The sequence below is a fragment of the Halichoeres trimaculatus genome, unplaced genomic scaffold (genome assembly GCF_033239565.1).
Source record: "Halichoeres trimaculatus isolate MK-OKI-2021-1 unplaced genomic scaffold, fHalTri1.1 fHalTri1_scaffold_19, whole genome shotgun sequence".
In the NCBI taxonomy this organism is placed as follows: Eukaryota; Metazoa; Chordata; class Actinopteri; order Labriformes; family Labridae; genus Halichoeres; species Halichoeres trimaculatus.
Window position 1 is genome coordinate 6902756 of NW_027437197.1, and position 23097 is coordinate 6925852.

The window sequence follows — 23097 nt, forward strand, 5'->3', positions numbered from 1 at the left end:
AGAATTTTAAAAGGAAATTTTCACAAATAATAATAATCAAAAAAAAAAAAAAAAAAAAAAAAAAAAAAATCATGACCCAGAATCTAATTTTTATGACTTTACACGATTTACTTATCTATTTTTCTTTTTCTAGAGTGTTCCGGTTAATGTAAGCAATGTACTGCACGTTAGGTATGTAGTTGGCCCGAATAACTGCACAGTAATTCATAAAACACTAATTTCAGGAATATTTTATGCAATATATTAAATGAAACGCAAACAATGTAAATGCAAAAATGTTTACAAGTGGAAATAAAAAATCAAAATTACCTTCTGAATAATAAAAAAAAATCTACAAAAATTCAATGCAGTGTAACACATTTAAAAAGCAAAAAACACTGATGCAGCAGAGAGATGCTGCCACCTCGCGGAGATGTGGAGCACGATGCGATGCACTGCTGACGTCATCAGTCTGCGCCGTGCAGGCGAAACGTGGGAACAACCAAAGTGAAGTGTTTCCACGTGAACTGATGTGATCATGGCGTCGATTCAAGAGCCAGAGGTCCAGTTCGCACAGAGGTTAGCCTCCAACGAGAAACCAATTCGGACCAAAGCGATAAAGAAGCTGAGAAAGTATATCGCTGTCCGGTCCCAGAAGGAAGCAGGTAAGGCTGCGTGTCTGCGTTTCATAGCTGGACCTGTGTGTGATGCTAACAGCAACAAGACTCAAATTAATCACCAACTCTGCTCGAAAAACGAGGTCATAAGGCATTAATAGTGAAGTTAATAGGTTTTTGAAACCGCAGATTCTCACTTCAAGCAGTTTAGTTCCCGTCTGGCGACAATTCTTTATTTTAGCAGATCCACACGAGTGAGTGATAGTTAGCTTTTCGGATTGAGCATATTTAGTCTTCAGTCGGCTGCAATAAAGCACTAACAGCTATTACAATTTATCTTATGCAATGTTGAGTGACTTTTTTATCATTGCATTGTCCACAATGTGCGTGATTTTGGATGAAAACCTATGTTATGATGTATTGATGGTTATCTATCCTGCTCATTATCGAATTAAAGACAAATACACATGTACAGTGTTGGAAGTCAGTATAACATCAACCTAATACTTTCCTTTGACCTTTTGTATAGGTGGATTTTCTAGTGATGAGCTGCTCAAGCTGTGGAAGGGTCTCTTCTATTGTCTGTGGATGCAGGACAAACCACTGCAACAGGTATGGAATTGGGATCCCAGTAGTCTGAGACAAGACCTTATATGTCGGGGACTTGTACTGCATTTCATAAATAATGATTGACATTAGTTATTGTATGTATTTGATGCATTAAAATATATAATATATTTAAATCAAATATAAATGTGAAATACCAAGTGAAATGTAGTTTTTGCTACCAGCCTCAAATTTCAGTGCTAATTTTTGCTGAAAGGACGAATAACGTGTCTGTATTTGATGTTTTTTATATGATCACACTCATGTACAGTCAGACTTTCCTTTCTGATGTGTTTCATTATTTATCATGTCTTAGGAGGAGCTATCCAACCAAATCTCCAACCTGATTCACAGCTTCCACCATGTGGATGGACGTAAGTCAGCCTCCAGTGGTTTTATTATCTCGCTATTTCAGTGAGACAGACAGAGTCAGAATCAGGTCATGGATCCTGAGAGGAGCTCTGTTCGACTCATTGTAAGATGCTGTGCTGTTTCCCACAGAGATGCTATACCTGGAGAGTTTCCTGCAGACCATCAAACGAGAGTGGACAGGTATTGACCGGCTGCGGATGGACAAGTTTTTCCAGGTGAGTGTGAGGAGGATGCTAAGCAGATGCAGTTTCACATCCTACAGGCAAGACTCCTTCCAGTTCAAACTACTTTTTTTTTTAATAAAAATGTTGTTACTCAAAGAAAGAGCCCAAGAGCCACAGTTTTGGTATTGTTTTTTATGATCAATTATTGTAAAACAAAACAATTAAAATCCCATCTAGCAACTTGTGAGGTTTAAACCCATTCTCATCATACCTCACAAGATGGTTAGCCTTCATGATGTACAGCAGGGGGCACCATCTGCTGATTGCTGCTCCTGTTGTCAGTCATCATTTCCCTATTGTATGCAGTTGAAGTGAAGATTTTGCAGTGGAGGATGTGTTTGCATTATGTAAATGTTACCCGAGTGTTGTTGGCTTTTCCCCTCTCACTGAGTGTTGAAACCTGCAGGAGACCCATTTTGACTCATTTTGTTGCCTGTTCTCAAAATCTCCAACCTGAATAAATCTGACAGGTTGCCCTCACTGTGTCTGGTAAACAAGTGAGAATACTGCTGTTGGCTTGAGGTTGTAGAAAAGTATTTTCTTGAAGACGTGAAACTGTTTTGTGATGAACACTAGTAATGATGTTTCTGTCTCTTGCAGCTGGTTCGCTTCATGTTCAGACAAACGTTTGAGCTGTTGAAGAAGAAAAACTGGGAGGAAAGGTAAAAGATTAAAGATCATCTTGTTTCTAGACTCACTGGATAATTTTAAAACAGATTTAGGACTTAATTTGACCCCCTGAGTAATCCAGGGCGTGACCTAATCTGTTCATAGAGTTGTTATTTTCTTCCAGTAAATCAGCATGAGAACATTCGGTATATTTGATGTGAGTTTGGGGTGAATAATCATGCGCACTGTCTTTCTCTTTCTCCTCTCAGCATGGTGTCCAGGTTTCTAGAGCTGCTGACGGCTCAGCTCCTGCAGAGCGGCTGTGAAGCACCCAGCGGGCTGCAGTTCCACATCCTGGATCTTTACATGACTGAGCTGGCAGCTGTGGGTTCAGCTGAGGTACAACTAAACCAGTATTGTTCCTTAAAATTGAGGTTGTTAAGTTACTTAATGCAGCTTTGTTAAAGTAGTTCTGCAGTTCTTTGTTTCTGGTTTGCTGCTTTTTTTGCACCCTTGGTTGTCTTGTGGCTTAATGATGAAATCTATGAAAGTAAATTAGGCACTAACTGTTGGTTTATATTTCATATTTGAGTTCCAATCTGAATCATTGCCTTGAGGGGCTTTGTTGCTAAATAAGACACTAGAATGAGAGCTCAAAGCAGAGTAAATTTTGAGGATTGTAATGCAGCGCATGTAGCTTGTAAAGTTCACAGCAGAACTTGATTTTAAGCTGCCAGAGTCTGAAATTAGGTTTTCCTCCATCAGTGGTCCCTGGCAAGAGAGAAGTGGAATAAATCCATAAAATTTAATCCCTGAATTTAAACTTTGAGTCGCTGGCTGACAGATAGATAATGCAGAGTTTTATTCCTCTTCTACTTTCACACTGAGGGACTGTGAAAACAAACTTCAATGTTTCCTGTCATATTTTTTTGTCTTTTGGAGTCAACACAACACAGGAAACATCTCCCAGTCTGTATGACAGGAGGTTTCACTTCACTCAATGAATAAAACAGAAAAACCTGAAAAGCTACTGACACACCACTCACTTCTTTAAGACTATAAATAATTGAGGGGAAACATCCTGTCTTCTGTTTTTTTTTTTGCAGGTTAGAAATAAAAAAAAATAAAATAAAATCATTCAACTTCATTGCCCTGGAATTCAACCTTTGTCACTGTAGTTTTTCAACCAGCATCTTTGAAGTTTAAAGTCTGTTAACATGACAGCCCTGCCAGAAAACACAGACGAGCTGTGATTGAGGCTGAGAGGGTGCATAGAATCAGAGAGCGGCGAGACTGCTGCTTGTCTGCCCGTCCTTCCATCACTGTCAGTCAGCCAGTGAAACCTCTTTGAGCTGTCAGCGGCCTGACAGGAGAAACCCTCAGATTTCCAAAGTCTAAAGAAGAAGGATGCACGTTTTTTTCTTTGCCTCAGTGTGAACGCCTGATGGATTTATGACATAAAAGAGGGAACTCAGAAATTAAAGTTTAAGACCTACAAATGATATTTTTTGGGGGGATTTAATGCACCAAAAAGTGATGCTGATTATTTTTAAGACGTGGCTGATTTAGCTTCACTGCTTTGACGGAAAAGAGACTTGGCTTTAAAGGTCCCATATTCTGCTCCTTTTCTGCAGTTTAATATGGATCATTGATGTCTTCATGAAATGGTAGTAACATTTTTTAGTCCAAAAAGCCAATAAATCAAGCACAGCAGCATTGTTTCCAGGCTCTCATAGCCCCTCTGTTCAGAACGCTCTGATTTAGTGGGCGTGGCCTTCATATGTAAATAAGCCCCCCTCTTCCACGTTACTGAGAGCGGCGCCACGAGCTCCGTGTGCACAATATTTAGAAAACAGCGAAGCTCGTTTACCATAACTTTACAGGCTAAAACAACAGCAGCTAAAGTTAGCATCTTGAAGCTAACACAGAGACAGGGGGACACTGAGTACAAGCTCTTACATCTGCTCCACAGCACACAGCATTTAAAATACTCACATTTCCAGGGTCCCAGGTTTGTTGGAGGATGGTTGGTAATGCACCTGGATTCAGGACCAGTCTATTCACTTGCTCTCTGTTGTACTGTCCAAAGTTGGAAAAGCAGTCGGCCGTGAAGTGACAAGCACACACATGCACAGTTTTACTGAGTGTAGCTGGCACATTTCCTTGATAAATGAACTCTAGCCACTTAGTCTTGTCTTCTTCTGAGATGGGAAGCTTGTGCATGAAACTATGTGGCTGTTTACAGCCAAAAACAAAGCAGTGATGGCTCTTCAACTTTGTCATTCTCCCCCTGGGGAGGGTAGTGGGTGGGGAGGGGGTTCGGGGGTATCTGCTCCGGTGGACCAATCAGGTCAGACTTGCTCCTGAAAAAAAGGGAATCGCTGACGTTGGCAAACCCCGGAAATTCCAAACAGCTCGTTTTAGGTCAGGATTTTACATTCACAAGCACTACGAAGTACAGGTTTTGTTATTAAATATCACATTTCGTGGGCTGGGAGGAAAGCCTAAGACCCACAAATTTCACTAAAAGACTTAATAAAGTGATTTTTGCACAATATGGGACCTTTAAGTCACCTTGATACTGAAAAGTCATCTCAGAGGCATTTAGAGATTTAGTCATCAGACAACAGCTTGCAGCTTCCTGGATGCAAACAATCAGTGTTTCTGTTCTTGGTTTGATGTTTTGCTTTTCTTTTCACAGCTCACCGCTGATCAAAATCTTATATTCATCGAGCCGTTCTGCAAAACAGCTGCAAAAACAAAGGAGTAAGTCTGCATCTGTTTATCTCTGTCTGATTTTAATTGTGTTGTTTCAATGAGAGAAATGTTTGCACTGATGTTTTTCTGTTTGTTGGAGTGGTACACTTTGTGACACATCTTTGTTTTCCCCAAATCTAGACCTTGTTTGAACAGATTTGCATTTTAAAGTGTCAATACAATATCACAGAATACGTAGCACTGCAGTGATGGATCAACAGCGTGTGTTACTCACCCCTGCTGCCCCTTGGGTCATCCATCACTCCTCTTTGTTTACTCTCCAGTCGGACGCTTTTTGGAGCTATCTGCCGCAGCATCTTCAGCGCCATCATAGATCAGGCTCCCTTCGCCATCGCGGATTTGATGAAGGAGACTGCAGCCCTCGGTTCAGACTCAGACTCAGGACAGGCGTCAGAAGAGGATGAGGAAGAGGAGAAGGCGACAAAAAGCAAACCTGTCAGCAAGAAGGGGAAGCAGATTAATGGTATGTCTTAAGAGAATAAAAAAAGACCAGTTTGTTATTCAATTTTTCTTTCCTGAGGTTTAAAAAGTGTTTTTCTGGCGGAAATGAAACTTCTTGAAAATCTGGAAAATGAGTCACACAGGTTTAGAAGATGTTAGTTTCAAGGTTTCTCAGGAGAAAAAGGGCTGAGCTCACTTTGAAGATAGCAAATTATGAATGTGAATGTGGTTTGAGGTAAAGATTGTTTTACAACATTGTGGGAAATTGAATTTCTCTCTCTGTCTGTTTCACTGAAAGCATATTGTTCTGCAGGTCTCACTCGAGTAGATTAATTAACGAATGTCTGATTGAACTGAAACACTTTCATCAAAATTTCAAAGGAAACAAATTCTTCTGAAAACTGACCAACGGACTCGTTTTAATGACACTTGAAGGCTGAAGAGATGCTCAGAGAGTTAAAGAGCTTTCTTTGATTTCAGGGAAAAAATCGAATAAAGAAGAGGACGATGATGATGAAGATGATGATGATGATGATGATGATGATGATGAGCTTCTCCACCTGGATGACTCAGACACAGAGATGATGGATGATGAAGACATTGGACCAGTGCTACAGGTGAGAGCTGCTGTTCCTTTACTAACAACGCTCCATGGTCAGAGTTGATACCTGCCACTTGTTTTTACTCTCACTGTATAATAAGTCAAATTCATTTATGTTAAAGGGCTGTTCGGAGTTTTTAAATGATCTTGAAAAAGTCTCCCTTCTAGATACACGCCTGATCGTAATCCACACTTTAACATGAGATTATCAGCGCCAATATTGCTGGTTACATTTTAAATTGCTACTTCTTAACTTCCAGTTCGGGTCCACCAGGACCAGATAGATTTATGACATGTCTAGGCCTCTATGACAACACCACGCTGGCTCTCTGCTAAAAACGATTTCTGTGATTAATTTTGATGGTGGACACAGGAGCCTAACTGTCAAACAGAGAAATGACAGAAGAGCAGAAGAAAGCTTAACAGGAGAGCAATATAGCCCAAGCTAAAAGCTAATTAGCCTTTAGCTCGGGGTGTATCACCCTCTAACACAGGAGCTAAACTGTTTGTGCTAATGCTAATTCCAAAGCACAGTCAGCAGTTATTCTGCAGTGGTCTGTTCAAACTTGAGAGTCTATCAATAAAATGAAGAGTGAGGTTACATTAGCTCTGCTTGGTAGATGACTGGCAGGACATAGCTAACTGGATTTACTGACGTTACACATTACAGACATGTCTTGAAGCACCAGGCTGCTAGCTGTGCTAAATATAAACAGCTACTAAACTACTTACAAACTGACAGTGTTTACTTGTTGTCACGCTAGCCTACCGATACATCGGAGCACCAGGCTGCCGATAAAGCTAATATATAGCCGGCTGCTGCGTTAGCTTGATGTCACCTTTTAAATTGTATCGCTACTTAACTGTACTAAGTCCCTTACCTCAGCGCGTTGTATCCAGCAAAAAGTTGTCTTGAACAAAGGAAATTTGTTACGATCCAGTCTCCATTTAATTCCTAAACAAACACACACCTCACTCAAAGTAATTTACGAACATCTTTAAGTTTCTCTATCTTATATCGATTTTATTTTTGTAAGCGGTTTGTTCCAAATTTAAGTAGAGCTACAAAATGCAAAAAGAAGAAATGGGAATTTGACAAACAAAAAGAGTAAACAGCCTGTTTCACTTTAGTGTAGTAGTTTGCACTCACTTACATCACCCCCATTTCTTCTTTTTGCATTTTGAAGTTCTCAAAATTTTAATCAGCTGTGTGTTTGCCGTGCTGTTTCTTTAAGACACCTCATTAATTTGAAGTGAATCAGATTTTGTGTGTTTGTGCTTGTGTTTGTAGTTCGAATACTCAGGTCTGGCGGATAAGCTGTTAGCGTTAGCCAGCCGGGGTAGCACACCAGCCATGAACCGAAAGAGGCTCTACAAGATCATCAAGGCGTGAGTAGAAGCTGTGTTTGTGTGTGTGTGTGTGTGTGTGTGTGTGTGTGTGTGTGTGTGTGTGTGTGTGTGTGTGTGTGTGTGTGTGTGTGTGTGTGTGTGTGTGCAGTCTTTCTGCTCCTGTATGTTTAAACCTGAGCTCATTAAAAAGCCAAACAAAACAAGAGCTTACTTTGGAGTGTGTTTTCTGATGCCGTTCAAGGGTTTGGCTTTGTTCTTTTATTAATTACAGCTTGAATAATGAAAAACTTTCAGATTGTAGCCTTGGTATCAGAGTGATTTGTTCTTGTGGAGAATCAATGAACTGACCCTGAGGAGTTTTTCTCATCATCAAAAAACAATCGATCAGAAAATGTCAAAATCGTTCCTTACAGAGCAGCTTAGCTGTAAAACTTTTAGCTGTTGTTGCTGGATCTCATCTTCAGTAATCAACTTTAGTGCTTTAGTGTTCCTTGTATGACAATATTCCTTCCTCAAACTAACGCTGTTCCTCCTCCTCTTCCTCCTCTCAGATTGCGTGGCCTCAGTGAAGGTAGGAGCCCTTCTTTACACCCAATTTATAAAACCAGAATCCCTCTCCATGACCTTCGACCTCACCGTGTCTCCGTCTTGGTTTTCTGTCAGGTGTATTCCCCCAGGACGAGTATCCAGAGGAGGTGTCCACAGACGAGGATGATGATGATTTCGGCAGCAGAAAGAGGATGAAGAGGCAGTGGATTGAAGAAAAGGAGGAGGAGGCTCCAGCTGCCAAGAAAAAGAAAGGTATGTCCTGATTTAAAAGCAGCGGGGGGAATACATGGAGGTCTGAAAGTTTAAACAGGAGGTTACAGGTTAGCAAAAGAAACTCAATGGGTTTGTTAATAATTCATATTGTTAAATAATTTATTCTGAGTGCAAAAAAAGGAGTTATAGATGTCTAACTTTTGGTTTAACCTCCAAAATGAAGCTCCTGTTGTGTCTCGTTTCTACAAATGAAGTTAAGATTTTTCTCCTTGTGAAAGTTTCTTCAGCTATGGTTTTGTTTTTGATTTGTAACAGCTCTCTGATCTGTGTCTGTGTCTCTTCAGGGAAGAAAAAGGATGCTCCCAAAGCTGAGCAGCAAAAGAAAGACTCGGGAAAAGATGACGGTAAAGCAGCCGATGTGACGGACACTGATGGGAAAAAAAAGAAGAAGAAGAAAAAGAAGAAGAAGAAGAAGAAGAAAGCTGGGCAGGTAGATGGTGCAGGTAGTGAGGAAAACACCAACAAGACATCTGAGGAAGGAGAAACTGTGGCTCAAGCTGTAGATAAGGAGACCGAAGGAGGAAAAACAGAAGAAAAAAAGTCTGTTACAGTCACAGAGACTTCAGAGGGTCAGACAGAAACTCTGCTCGTCTCTGAGGTGAAGAAACAGCCGACGGTTTCCGTCTCAGAAGAAACCAGCCAAACAACTCCCGAGCACGAGGACCAATCTGAGAAATCAGGGAAGAAGAAGAAAAAGAAAGGCCTGAGGTCACAAAGCAATGAAGCCACATCTGAAGCTGAGAACACGACAGAAACACCAGAGACTGATGCAAAACCTCCTGCCAAGAAGACGAAGAAGAAGGGCCTGAAGCCTGAGGAGGACGTCAAAGAGGCTGATGGTGAATCACAGGTTAATGATGCGAGCGCTGACGCAGATTCCCTCGAAGCTTCTTGTACAGATTCAGTTGAAAATGGAGTAACTGATTCCACAACCCCAGCAAAGAGGAAGGGGAAGAAGAAGAAAAAGCTGCAGACTGCAGATGAGGAGGAAGAAAAGGTCGAGGCTCCAGCTGAGGAAGCCGAACAGCAGGCCGATGCTGAGGATCAAATCACGGTGCCCACAAAAAAGAAAACAAGGAAGAGAAGCAAGCTGGAGGAGACGACTGCTGAGGCTGCACCCGACAGCTCTGTAACCCTGCAGGAGGAGAAACAGAAGAACGTCCCAGAAGAATCAGAGGCAGCGGCGGAGAGCGAAGGAGCAGAAACCGTTCACTTATTAAACACTGAGACACCGCTGAGTGAGCCGCCACCAAAGAAGAAGAAGAAAAAGACAGCAAAGCAGCTTGCTAAAGATGACATCAAAGAGCCGCTCCAGTCGCAGGTGGCTGGCAGTGGAGACGAGGAGCCCCTGCTGAGAGAATCCCAAGAGCTTTCCTCTGGGAAAGCCGCCAAAAAGAAGAAGAAGAAGATCCCCGTGGTGTTCGAGTTTGAGGCTGATGAGCTGGAGGCGGCTGCATCGATCAACGGCCTTGGGCAGGAGCAGGAAAACGGCGGCAGCGTGAGTGTTTACAAAGGTTAAATGGTTCAAATGAGACAAAACTATTGGAAAACACTTAGCGACTTGGGATTGATTTTTCATTTCAGGATGTGGGCGAGCAGGCAACACCTCTTTCTTCCAAGAAGTCTAAGAAAACGGCGAAGACTTCCTCAGACTTCATCACGTTTCAGAACAACGCCGTTGTCCCGACGCCACTGTTCTGTAAAACTAAGGGAGGCTTCCACACCCCGCCGTCCAACAAGAAGGTAAGAATCAGATCTTACAGAGAAATTTGCTTGAAAATGTCTTTAAAACTAGGATAAGGTCTTTATACGAGGAACTTTTCTCTTGTTCCTTCGGCAGATTTTTTTTTAACTTGTTACAAACAATTCAGAACTCATTTTTGTATTTTAATAACTTGAAATAAGACATTTTTCTGTTCTAGTCGGGTAAATGTGGCTCATATTAAGTCTAAAAAGACATTTTCGACATAAAATAAGACAAGAGCACCTGATAAGATTTCAGTTTTTTGCACTGTACAGTTGGGCAGAACATAAGATAAATTAATCTTTAAACTAACAAACCATGTTTTTTCTCACACAAAGAAAAGATCAGAGGAAGTTGACTTTCCCCGAGTGCTTTACAAACAGAAATCTACAGCGTGCCAACGGGTTTAATAAAGACAGCACAGACTCTCACATTTTTATTCCTCTCAGGGAGAAATTCAGTACATCTCATTTATTCGGAGCCTCAGCAGCAATCACAAGTCCTCCCTCCAGCTCCCTGAGAAAAAAAAAGTATTGAATATTTTTCAATGACTTTTGTCTTTAATAACATCAGCTGTAAGCCAGAATAAACTTTTCTTATACTGATCCATGCATAATTCTTATCACTAGTACATCAACACAGTTGAGTCTAGAACTGATACGATTCCTTGAATAATTCAAGTAACTGGATTACAAAAAATGGATTTTCTCTGGCTTGAGGAATCGTTTAATTTCAAAAGATCAAAGAATGGTTTACTTTTGATGTTGCAAATACAGCTGACGCTATGTTTACTGACTTTTCAGACCACTCTATCGCCTTTTTCCCCAAAAATTGACCAGTGACAAATCTAGCTTCTTTTCTGGAGCTCAGAAACTGATGTGAAAGCACACATCAATCTGCAGCTTCCAGCTGCTTCTCAGCCCACTGTGTGTGCTGAGCCCATCCTCTATCAAAAATCACTCATAGACCGTCACAGGCTGACGTCTGGCTCGCAGCGGTCTCTCAGAGCACTGTCACACTGGCCATCTGAACCTCCTCAAAGTCTGGTCTCAAAGTCTTGTGACCAGTAGATTTACTTCTCCTCTTCAGCGCCGTACACTTCATACACTCGCACAAACAGAAACCACTGACAAATGATTGGACTGTGGACCAATCAGGTCAGACTTGCTCCTGATTGGTCAAAAAAGGGATTTGCTGACGTCAGAAAATCCCCAAAATCCGAACAGCTCGTTTTAGGTCAGGATTTTACATTCACAAGCTCTACTAAGTACAGGTTTTGTCATTAAATATCACATTTTGTGGGCTGGGAGGAAAGACAAAGACCCACAAATTTCACTGAAAGACTTAATAAAGTGATTTTTGCATAATATGGGACCTTTAACAATAAAATATATATACACATTTTTCAATTTAACATATTTATTCTTCAATATATAATCTTGCAATGCTGGATTAATGTCAAGTATGGAAAATCGCCTACTGTTCCGCTCCCTCACAGTCACAAGGATGCATTTAGGTACCTAAACATGGTACTTTTGACAGAATTCAGTCCGTACCTATAAAACTACGTAATTTGGTACCCATCCCTAACTGCGTATAACTTATTATTGGAGGAGGATGAATATTTCAACACCAAAAAGAAAAAGAGTCATCCAAACAAAGTTAATTTTTAGTTCTAAAAACATTAACAGTGGGTTATTGCACGCTTCCTTTCCTCCTACGATGTTTTCCCCTCTCCTTCAGTGTCTACTACCATCACATGCAAATGAGTTGTTTTGCAAATGAGGTGATTACGTCATTTGGCGACTTATTAAACCTGTAAAAGACAGCGCTGAAGAGTGAAGAAGATGAAAACAAAAACATAACAGAGCTAACTGAGCGGTTGTTACGTTCGGCTCACAGGTCAATGGAGGATAAAGTATCAAATAGCGCTAGGGATCATCATTTTAGTCTGAACACTGCAAGACTCAAAATCTTTCAAGAATGTTTTTATTTCTAGTTAAAATGTCACTCAGTCACTTATTTTCCCACATGTTTGAAACAAATTTTTATTTGAAAAATAGCTGCTCTTTAACCAAAAAAAAAAGTGTTTTATCCGATTACTCGATCAATCGATTGAATTTTCTGTAGAGTACTCGAATACTAAACTATTCGATAGCTGCAGCCTTAATTGAGTCCCAGAGACAGGAATAATTTCCAGTCTGTTAACGTGTTGATTTCTGCTGTCAAAATGAGCGTTTTGTGACTGTTCTGCCTGGAAATTATTTTGTCTTTTGGAGCCAGCCTCAAGCAGACTCTCGGAGATGCAGCACCAAAAGTTGTTGCTTGGTTACGTTGATAAAACTGAGCTTCAGAATAGGCCCGTGGGTGCTTCACACAAAAAAAAGTAACAAAAAGGGCAACACAAGAGCTGAATATAAAAATCTTTCAGAAAGCAAGCAAACAAAATGACCTGATGTACAGCACCAAAGTGAACAGACATCCTTGACTCAGACCAGGCACTCAAGCAAGTGCCGTCTCACCTTTCTCACTCAACACCTCTTTCCTGCAGTAGTTTTCTCTAAAGCTGGATGCGGTGTGTGTCATGTTGTGTAATCTGTAAGGTGTGTTATCTGAAGTTTTCCAGTTGTTTGTGAGAATGCCTGAAAGTAGTCATTTTCAGCCCATCGCTTTCAAATAACCAGAAAAGTCTTTGAAGCTGATTGGCAGAGTTAGAAAGAAAAAGAAAGTGTCTTAAAAACCTCCCGCAGAGTGTTATAATGACTTCACGGACTGTTGCAAATTGTTCAGTCAAAGTGTGAAAGTGGCTCGGTATCTTTTCTAACACTTCTTGCGCTGACGTGTGTCTGTCTTATTACGGGAATTTTTCAGACCTGCAAGAAATGATTCACAAACAACTGTGGAGAGAAAGCACCGCGTCTAAACCCAGACGACGGCATCTGTTTATCCTCCGTGACTGCCTGGACTTGATTTTGATCAAGCCTGCAGCTGTAGAATGAATGAATACTGTATTTTAAACGTGTGCAAATAATTCAAGAAGTAAAGTGGAGAAAAATAATCAAAACAAAACAAAAAAAAACAATTAAACCAGTGGGAATATTCAAAACAACAATAACATATCTGAAAAGAAGTAGGATAAAGAAAAAGCTAACTTTAAAAACCCACCCCTCTCCACTATTCAATTAAACATACTAATAATTAAAGAGACATTTCAAAAACAGATACCCTTTTTGACTTTGAAATAAAACTGCTTTGTTCATCCTGTCCTGTTTTTTCCATTTTGTCGAGGCAGAAATGGACGGATGATGTAAATGTTTTGCTTCACAGTGGGAAAAAAAACAACAACAGATGTGGTAACAGACGCACAAGACGGTTTGTTTTCTTGTTGTTGAGAGATATAGCAAACAGACTGTTGACCTGATTGAGAACATTGAGCATAACAAACATCGCAGGTGGTTGTCTTCTTTCATGTTAAGGATTATTTCCAAGAAGCTGCAGCAGCAGCTCTTCACATCCCTCCTCTGATGAAGCACGTCTGACAGAAAGAACTGAATGAACGCTCTGTGCTTTCCGTGTTTCTAAGAGTGAGAAAGATCTGCAGGTAATTCAGCTCCTTAGAAAAGCAAACTGATGCATTAGTGCATTAGCTTCCATCCTCTCCTGACGTGCTCGTCTGTTAGAAGGACCAGCTAAAGGCCAGTTTTTAATGTAAAACTGTTCTCTTTGTGTGTTTTGAACAGGAAAAGAACTGTGTAGATGTTTTGGCAGAAACAATAGAAATAGAAATAGAAATAGAAAATACTTTATTTATCCCCAAGGGGAAATTCAGGAGTCACCGCAGCATTTAAGAAAACAAAAGTAAGAAAGTGCATAGAAAGTGCAAAAAGGTCCATAAGAAATCAGATGACGACATCCCGTCCACCACTCGTCCACCACTCTCCAGTTCAGCCAGCCTCCACCTCCACAGGGTCCAGGGCTGAGCCTCCCCAGCAGTCTGTTCAGTCTCTGTCTCCTGGATCCTGTCTGCTCACAGCAGGCGAAGCTCTCCAATGTGGCGCCGGCGTCCGATGTCAGCTCCGTCAGCCACGTCCGTGAACAGCACGATGCCGCTGGGTTAGCATGGCTAGCTCGTCCATCCCTCGGGGCTAGATCCCACGTTCCCAACAACGATGGACGGAAGGACAGGTCCACGTCGTCACCTCCCAGCTCACATCCGAGAACCAGCACGTCGTCCTCACCGCCTCCTCCTCAGCTCGAGGGAAATCATCAAGCCCTACACTAGTTAGCATTGACATGCTACAGGCTGCTAACAGCTAATTTTGCATGTAAACAATGCAGCCATGGATACATGTAGGATCTCCAGACAAACACAGGAGAAAAGTAGTAAAAAATATCGCTGAAGCCACAAAAAGTTTGGTGTCCATGACCGACAATGAACCATACAAAGTAATGATCCACTCCAAATACAAAGATGACCAAAAAGAGACGAAAAAAATTACAAGAAACGGACAAAGAATAGAGAGCTGCTGCAACAGGCAGCTACTTGGGCAGCGCCTACAATGGAGAATATCTTGATTTATCTCTTGTTTGAAAGAGCTTGTAGCGTCTCAGCTCACAGCCCCTCTGTCCTGACCTTCTGTGTCCATCAAAAGAGCACTAAGGAAAAACTGACTTTGAAACAAGGCTGCTAGATTTATTCTCTATATGGGTGTATTCACACCTGTGGCTTAATTGCTTTGTTCCGATTCAGGTGCAAAAATGACACAATTGTAGTGGTTGTCATGCGGTTTGTTTGTGCTCACAAAGCTAAAGTCTCTTGCGATCCAGAGTTGTAAACAAATGCCCCATGCAATCGATTTCTTCTCTCATTGATCAGAAATCATACCCAGAAGGCGGGGAGTTTCCCTATCTTTGTTCATTTATTCATGATCTTACCTGCCATGGAGCATCAACAACGTGGCTAGTTTGCATTATGGCGTTTATTTGGCACAGTTTTTTAGCTTTGGCGTGGCACTGCTCAAGAGAGCGTCAGAAGCCCCTCTCACTCGTTCGCTGACTCACGAATTTGTAGACCTTTGTATTTTTACAAGCAGAGTCCAGCATTTGCCAGATGTGCTCTTCTGCCCAGATTTCATTGAGGCAATTTATTTCCTCGCTGTTCCACGTGAGCCCACAACTCATTTTTTCTGTTCTTCTGGCTTCTCTACTTCTTCTTCTGCTGTTATTGATTCTTCTACGCCTTCTTCTTCTACTGTTTTCCTGTTTCATTACTGCCCCCATCACTAAAGTGTGAGCCACAGTTATGAGTCAGTTGTGCCGGTTGCTGGGGCATTTGTGTTCTCACTGCACGGGAACCGCTACAGGGCTCGAATGGAAGCGAGCTGAGACCACCTATTTTTGGCGATCTCGACCCGCTTGTTTTGTCCCGCATCTGAGCGCAATTGCTGTGTTCACATATGTCCAAACTAACCAGACTTTGGGAAGCCTGCCCACTGTTTCAAAACAACTGCCCCAAACGATCCAGGTGTGAATACACCATACATCTCTCTAATCCACATTTTTTAGGTGTTTAAAGTAGTTTTTTGCCTCTTGTGCCTTTAGTTAGAGAGGTTAGGACCAGGGATAGAATAGGAAACAGGTTGAGAGTGGGGAATGACATGCAGGAAACAGGCCACAGGCCACTGGGGAACCTCATGAAGCACGACCTAGACCAATAGGCCATCTGTGCCCCAACAGTTTTTATGTTGTAAAAAAGAGGGCTGTCTGAAAATAAGTCAGGCCCTTGTTAAAACAACCTTCCAGATGTCATTGGCCTAAATACCAACACCAAGGCTCCACTTCTCTGACACACACTATCACACCAATCATTGGACTCATTATTCCTCAGTTTGTGTTAAAAAGCAAGATCCATTTGCACGTCCAGGCATCGCATAAACGGGACCGTTAACCATAGTGTAGCAATATAAAACAGCCCATTTGGCTAAGGCGTTAGCCTCATGCACGACTGCCAGGGGTAAAAATGGCGAGCTGTAACAGATTCACTGAGTTAAGTTTTCTGCAGAAAACTAGAAGAATATAGACTAAAGAAACAGCTGTTCTCTTTGCATGAGCACAACGTCCACCATCTTTAAAAACCGCCTAACAGGTGTGCTAATTCTGCCCTTTAGCGCTTCGGGGTTTGATGCCTTTAAATTTAACACTTTGTTGAGGAGCTAATCTGGCGTATGCTGCTTACAGTTTTTATGGTATTGACGTGCATCAGAGGCTCAAGGACAGTTCAGCTCAGGGTGAAACCCTGTGAACAGGACACGGTGAATCACAGTGAAAAGCCCACTTCTGCTCCTGCAGCTGTATTAATGAGAAACGTACGATTAAAAAGTCCAGGAAGGCTCTGATGATTGGGTTTAATGACCTGAGGAGGCAGCTGTCAGAGTAGATGAGCAGACAGTTTGAGTGCTGAAAGTTTAAACCTGACAGGAGCATATCATATCTGAACCTGTGCTGACATGATGGATTTGATCAGAGTGGAAGAGGAACAAAAATTATTACATTTTAAATTATTAACGCTGTTGAACGGAGAGTTCAGCTTCAGAGGAAAGCCGTCAATCCATCTGTGAACTCATGACTCTCAAACTACCACAGACCCAAGTTTCAAGAAGCTCCTAAAATGAAAAAGTCTTGCTCATTCTACTCACAAGAAACCCTTTTTTAAAAATACAATTTCAGCCTCTGGTGAAAAAAAAACATCTTCATTGTGCATTTCTGCTGCTCAGGACTGACCTTTATTGTGGTATCTTTGTTTGCAGAAGAATCAGAGTCCCAAGTCAGAGTCCAAGAAGGTGACGTTTGGCCTCAAGAACAATAAGACAGCTGGTAAGAAAAATGTTTTTATGACACCGTGTATGCATGTGTTTGATGTCTATAGTTATTAGTAGAGATGCACCGATTGATCAGGGCCAATTTCCTTATTTTTCGGGGATCGGTGATGTTGCTTTTTGCTCTGAGACCTAAAACTCAGAACACTTTATTTGTTGTTTAAGTTAAAACATAAAGACTTTATTGTTTAACAGGTGTTTTTCAATGATTTTCAATGAAATAAGATTATAACATTGAAGGTATAATCTGTCAGTTATAAAAAATAAAAATCTCTATCAACAGGTACGAAATTTGCGATCAGTACACCCCTAGTTATTGGATAAGTGTTTTTCATAGATGTTAAATACTTAGACTGTAAAAAACAAAAAAAACAAACGTCATCTTACTCAGCTCAAAGTGAGGTCGCCATAAAACCTGCTCCCCCTGGTGGCTGGCTGCAGTACAGGTCAAAAAATCTGTCTCTCCAGTCATTCCAGATGGGCTGTGGTCAAACTTTAAAAAATTAATACACCTGGTAGAAATGTTTCTCACGTCGGTTTGCTGTGGTGATTTGAAGATGTTATTTTGCTGCCTTGTATTCAAGTCCTCTTTTATCTGAAAAGTTTTGTTTTCATTAGTTATAAGAGGCTAAAAACCAGTCTTTACATCATGTTTAACCATGACTGACAGCTGCCGTTCTTGGGTATTTTTTTCGGGAATTGTAAAATATGTCGGAAGGGTAAGCCAAGATAAACTTAGACTATCCAAAGAGTCTTAGATCTGGCAGCACAATGGCTGCGTCTGTGACGGGGGAATTTTGCTTCAAAACTGTACAATGGTAAAGGGTGGAGCCACGCTGTCCTCTCTATATACAGGCTATGGTTAAAAACAAGACTCTTGTCTCCTAATGACACTGAAAAAATAATAAAATGTTTTGAAACACTTGCAAATGATAGTTTTTTTGTTTGTTTTTTTGAGTAAAAGGTAAAATAGTATTCTCCTCTGCAGCTGCGACACTCTCTGTGTCTCTCTTCTGAGCTGGTGCTCCCATTTGTGTATTTTTCAGCTCCTTCAAAAGATAATTTACACTTTGTTCAGTCCGACAGGAAAAAAAATAGGTAGTGGCACTTTCTGACTCCAGCTGAGGATTGAGAAATTGGGGAAAAAGAGTTCTTTGTAGAATGGGTCCTGGCGTCCTGAGGAAAACACTTGACGGAGTGAAATCTTTGGGTGACAGTCAGTCACTGCCCCCAGCAGAAAAAGATAAACGCAGCGCAGTATAGAAATCTATAGAGCACAGAAGGGATGGGCTACACTCATAGCTGCTAACTGCATTGCAGTCGGAAGATGCAGCAAAGACTGAGTTCTTTTAATTTCTTTTAGTATGGAAATTATCAAGGTTAAAGTATTAATCTAGAGTAACTGAACAGAAGGGGCTTCTGTGCAGAGGGATGTTTAATGAGCCATTTCTTTGTAATCGCCGTCATTCAGATCCTTTAGCAGCGCACTGAGAGATGCAGGAGCAACAGCAAAGAACAGCACCAGCTGTTCAGAAAACCTGCAGTATTTGCCTTTTTTAAAATCCCCCGTTCAGGAGAGGAAGAGAAACAGCTTTTGAACACCAGAGGATCTTTTTGAGATTCAGTTTGGAAAGTGTCTGCAAACCTCCCCACACCCCCAGGGTGGCCTGTTGTTAACAGAGGAGAACCAGTCCATCACAGAAATTGGAAAGCAAAAACCTTTAAGGCTAAATTTCTCATTAGATGCCCTCTATGGTACTCAGGTTAAAAGGAAAATAAACTGAGTGAACTCTTATGAACTGTTTTGTGAATATTTTAATGAATTTCATTATTTCTTTCTGTTATTTTACAGAGTTCAGGAAGACAGACAGAAGCCTCCTGGTGAGTCCAGACGGCTCATCTCGAGTCCCCTTTGACCCTGAGCAGAAACCCAAGTTTGGGGTCTTGAAGTCTCCTCCCACCCCTCTCTCCTCCAAAGTAAAAAAGACCCCAACTGGCTCCAAAAAGACCCCCATCCGCAACAAGAAGACTCCTACCAGCATCAAGAAAACCCTAAAGAATCCTGCCAGCACCAATTCTCCGAAGAGCACACCTCGACGACGACCCACTGCTGCAGATTTCTTCTGACCGACCGAAGAGTCAGACGTTAAACTCTGCGTGAACTCTTTAAAGGACTAAATCCTGTTCGGACTGATTTATAGAAGAGGTATTTTTATGTTTATCTGATGTTGATGTTTCCTCTTTCGAGTGACTCCACGGTTTAATAAAGTTACTCATTCTAGTTTTCCAGTGTCATCGAGTTCCAGTTTCATACTTCTGTCTTTTAGATGACAGGAAATGACCGTTTGGTATATTTATAAAATGATCTTAAAAGTTAAAATTATCAGTCACATTAATAAAGGAGGCTTGATTGTCAGAAAGTCAAAATTGACATGTTTTTTGCTTTGTTTACTTTGTCATTTTTCACAATTTTTTTTTAACCATTGAACGTAGAATCTTCTCTATGATTATCTTGAAGCGTTTACCTCACTTTACTGTAACTGGAAAATCTGATCCTGCTTTTTTTAGACACATTTGTACAGAAGTTAAAACAAGCAACACAACATTCAAAGGTAGTTTTAAATACAGACATTTTGACACTTTGAACTCTGGTATGCCTTACCGTTAATAACTGGTATTTTAAAAAGAATTCAAAAAAGAAATGATATGGGAATGTGGTGATTGACGGACACTTCAATCGGTGGGAAGTGGGAACAATCAGCGGGCAAAATTGCTGCGAATCCACTAAATGGACTTTCTGACAGCAAAGTAAAGTGCTGAACATTTTCTTAATAGGGCTTAGGAATGCAATTACATCAACGTTTAGGCCTGACTTTCTTGAATTAGTTGGTTTTATTGATCCCATCTGAAGTCGTTGGTAGCCTTTCTTTGTCTCTTCCCCCAAAGGGCTGTGGAGTCAGAGGTTAAATGCTGTCACAGGGTGGGCCAGAAAGATTTACCCAACATTTTTGCAGCACTATCCAAAAATGCTTGCAGAGAAACATAACAAACATTGAACACAGTTTCTATACTTTATTCTCCATCACCAAAAAGATTTATATCTCAACATGGCCGCCCTTTGCCCTTATCGTAGCCTGGAGACGACCTGGCACTGTCTCTGCATCAAGTTTTAACCATGACTTCATCAGAGCTGTCTTCAAAACGGTGACACTGCTCTGAGATACTCTTCAGACCTCCCTCTCCAGGATAGACCAGATCGCAAAGTCCATTGGATTGATGTCTGGACTTGACGGAGGCCACATGTTCAGGAAAGTGCTGCTTGCACCAGGCCTGTGTGACATTGGATGTGTGAGCTGCTGCTCCATCTTGTGTGAAGACAAACTGGTTTCCAAACGCATCGATACACCAAGGCAACACTTTTTCTTCAAGCATTTGAAGGTACACCTGGCTGTTCACTTTCACACCCTCCTGAATGAAGACCGAAGGAGACTTTGAGCCATCAGATGCAACAGCAGCAGGACTTTGTCTGCGGCACTCTGGATCTCCTGCAGCATCATTTTCCCCCTGTCAAGCCGTTTTTTTTTAGAAGTAGCTGAAATCAGTTGTCTGTGTTGCATTTTTAGTGCTTTCAGTCCGAGATCCTGTTTGTCGACTCTTCTCAGTGAAGTTCTTGAGATGTTCACTTCCTTTGCTGTTGCCGTTATGTTCCTGCGAGGATTCCTTTGGATTCTCTTCCTCACCATCTCAACAACCCTTTTGGTCCTGACTGAACGTTTTCTTCTTGCTGCTGGTATTGCCAGTCTCCTTGTATCGTTTCATGACATTGTAGACAGTCTTACGACAAACATTCACCTTTTTTATGATTTGCATTGTTGTCGGTCCAGCCTCCTTTAAGGCCACAATCTGGTCGCGCTTACCTTTCGATGCCATACTCGACAATCATTAGGAGTAAACAAATAAACTCAGGTACATCAAAAGCTATGTCTTTTAAGAGAAACTATCCAAAATTTTGAGTTTTTAGGACAAAAGCCAAGCAAATAAAATAGAGTTATATGATGGGTAACTCTTTCTGGTCCACCCTGTAGAAAGTTTGAAATGTAATCTTCTTATAAATTTTCATAAGTGCAAAAAAGTCTGCGTTTATTTCCTCTCTGATCAACAATGTGTAAAAATGAGCATTAGCTTCATTTCTTACAGCCAGACTCTTAAGTTTAAACCAAGTGAGAAGTAAACTCAAGTTTCTACAAAAGACAAAAACAGGTTTATAGAAAACAGGAGTAGTGGGATCAAAGAAACAGGAGAGAAAAACAAACTGAAGGTACAAAATGACACCTGGCAGACCATAACCAACACCTTTGTAAGAAATCTAACAATCAATAATCTCAGTTGGTGACTTTGACACAGGACAGTCGATATGTGTTTCTGGGACACAAGCCTTGGACTGAGAGTCAGGGTTTAAGACATCCAATCGAAACCAGGATACTCATTATAAAAAACCCTCACGGTCTTCTCCTGCAAAGATGATATTTATTCATTAAAATGGACGCAGATAATTTCATCTCCTTTTCATTCATGTTTCCAAACATCTCAGTCTCTGAATGACATCCTGTAATCTGGAGCTTCAATCTCTTCATCCGGCTATTCTTCCCTTGGCCTTCGCTCTGTCCTTTATCGCTCCTTCCAATGGATGCAGCGCTCATTGTTCCTCGGCTGCTCAGTGAGGACAATATTAAAAATGTCAGCATGAAGAAAAAGGAGAGGGCTGATCCTGAGAGTATCTCTGAAAAACTCCCTTAAAATAAATGTTAATGAGCAGAGGAATTCATGCACCGTACTTTGAAAACATCGTTTTTCATAAAAATGTAGAGTGTTTGTAGCATGAGTATTTACCTATTAGATATCAGGCTTTACTGAAGGACAAAAAAAAATAATTTGTCTTCCAAGCGGCTGTTTCTAATTCAATGTCACCCTGGGATGATGAGCAACGTCATCTTAAGATTTCTCAAATAAAACCATGAAACAGTACAAGGTTTTAATCAGTTTAGACAGAGACAGAGAGCTCACATTGGAAAATATGACAATAAAATTTGCAGACTGGATCTGTCTATCCTTCAGGGAAGGACAGTCTCTTGTATAATGAATGAAACACACACACAGGAACACACACAAATACACACACAAGCATGCATCAAGTTGACCTTTCATTATGTGCACACAGGAGCCAAGCAGGAGAATTGCAATGACCCAGCAAATGATAACAAATTATATTAACACTGTAACAAGATTCAGTTTGCTTCAATGTAGATTTCGATGCAGACTGATTTAGGAAAAAAAAACGCGAGCAGTCGACAAATGAAATGAGGACAGAACAGATAGTGTTTAGATGCTGTTACCAGCCACCATCCATTCTTGGTTAATTTAACCCTGAGTTTGCTGTGTGCAAATTCATGAGCTAAAATCTGATTAAGATAAATCATTTAAAAAATAGATTTTATGTAGTATCGTTGGAGCTTCATTTGGTATAAATGAGATTTTTTGTTTTTCCAAACTGATGAACAGAGAGAGAAAGTACAGCACAGGCAAAGACCCAGACATGATGATTGATGGTAGGCGCCGCCCTGTTGGTTGTGGCTGCCTGTTGCAGCAGCTCTGTCTCTGTTTTTTGTCATTTTTGCATTTGGAGTGGGTCATTACTTTGTATGGTTCATTTGTTGGTTGTGGACACCAAATTGGTTTTGTCTCAATGATATTTTTACTATTTTTTCTCCTGTGTTTGTCTGGAGATCCTACGTGTAACCATGGCTGCATTATTTACATATGAGATCAGCTGTTAGTAGCCTGTAGCGTGTCAGTGCTAACTGGTGCAAGGCCGGATGTTTCCCCACAAGTAAGGAGAAAGAGGTGAGGACGATGTGCTGGTTCTCAGGTGTGAGCTAAAAAGTGACGACATTGACCTGTCCTTCCATCCATCATTATTGGGAACGTAAGATCTATCTCCAATAAGATGGACAAGCTAGCTGTGCTAACCCAGCAACAGAGGGAATACAAGAAGGCAGAGTAGCATCATGCTATTCACAGA

At 41.0% G+C, this 23097-nt stretch overlaps 1 protein-coding gene across 1 annotated transcript; it reads left to right on the plus strand.

The window, feature by feature from the left end:
• The first annotated feature begins 410 nt into the window (after positions 1-410).
• On the plus strand, positions 411-19445 carry rrp1 (ribosomal RNA processing 1). Its single transcript, XM_074695424.1, has 16 exons — positions 411-644; positions 1126-1208; positions 1519-1576; positions 1704-1789; positions 2399-2460; positions 2677-2806; positions 5109-5173; positions 5449-5648; positions 6107-6243; positions 7519-7616; positions 8129-8148; positions 8241-8378; positions 8684-9897; positions 9984-10142; positions 16950-17016; positions 18871-19445. Exons 1-16 carry the CDS (start codon positions 518-520, stop codon positions 19143-19145), a joined length of 2919 nt encoding a protein of 972 aa, XP_074551525.1. The 5' UTR covers positions 411-517; the 3' UTR covers positions 19146-19445.
• Positions 19446-23097: the final 3652 nt, after the last annotated feature.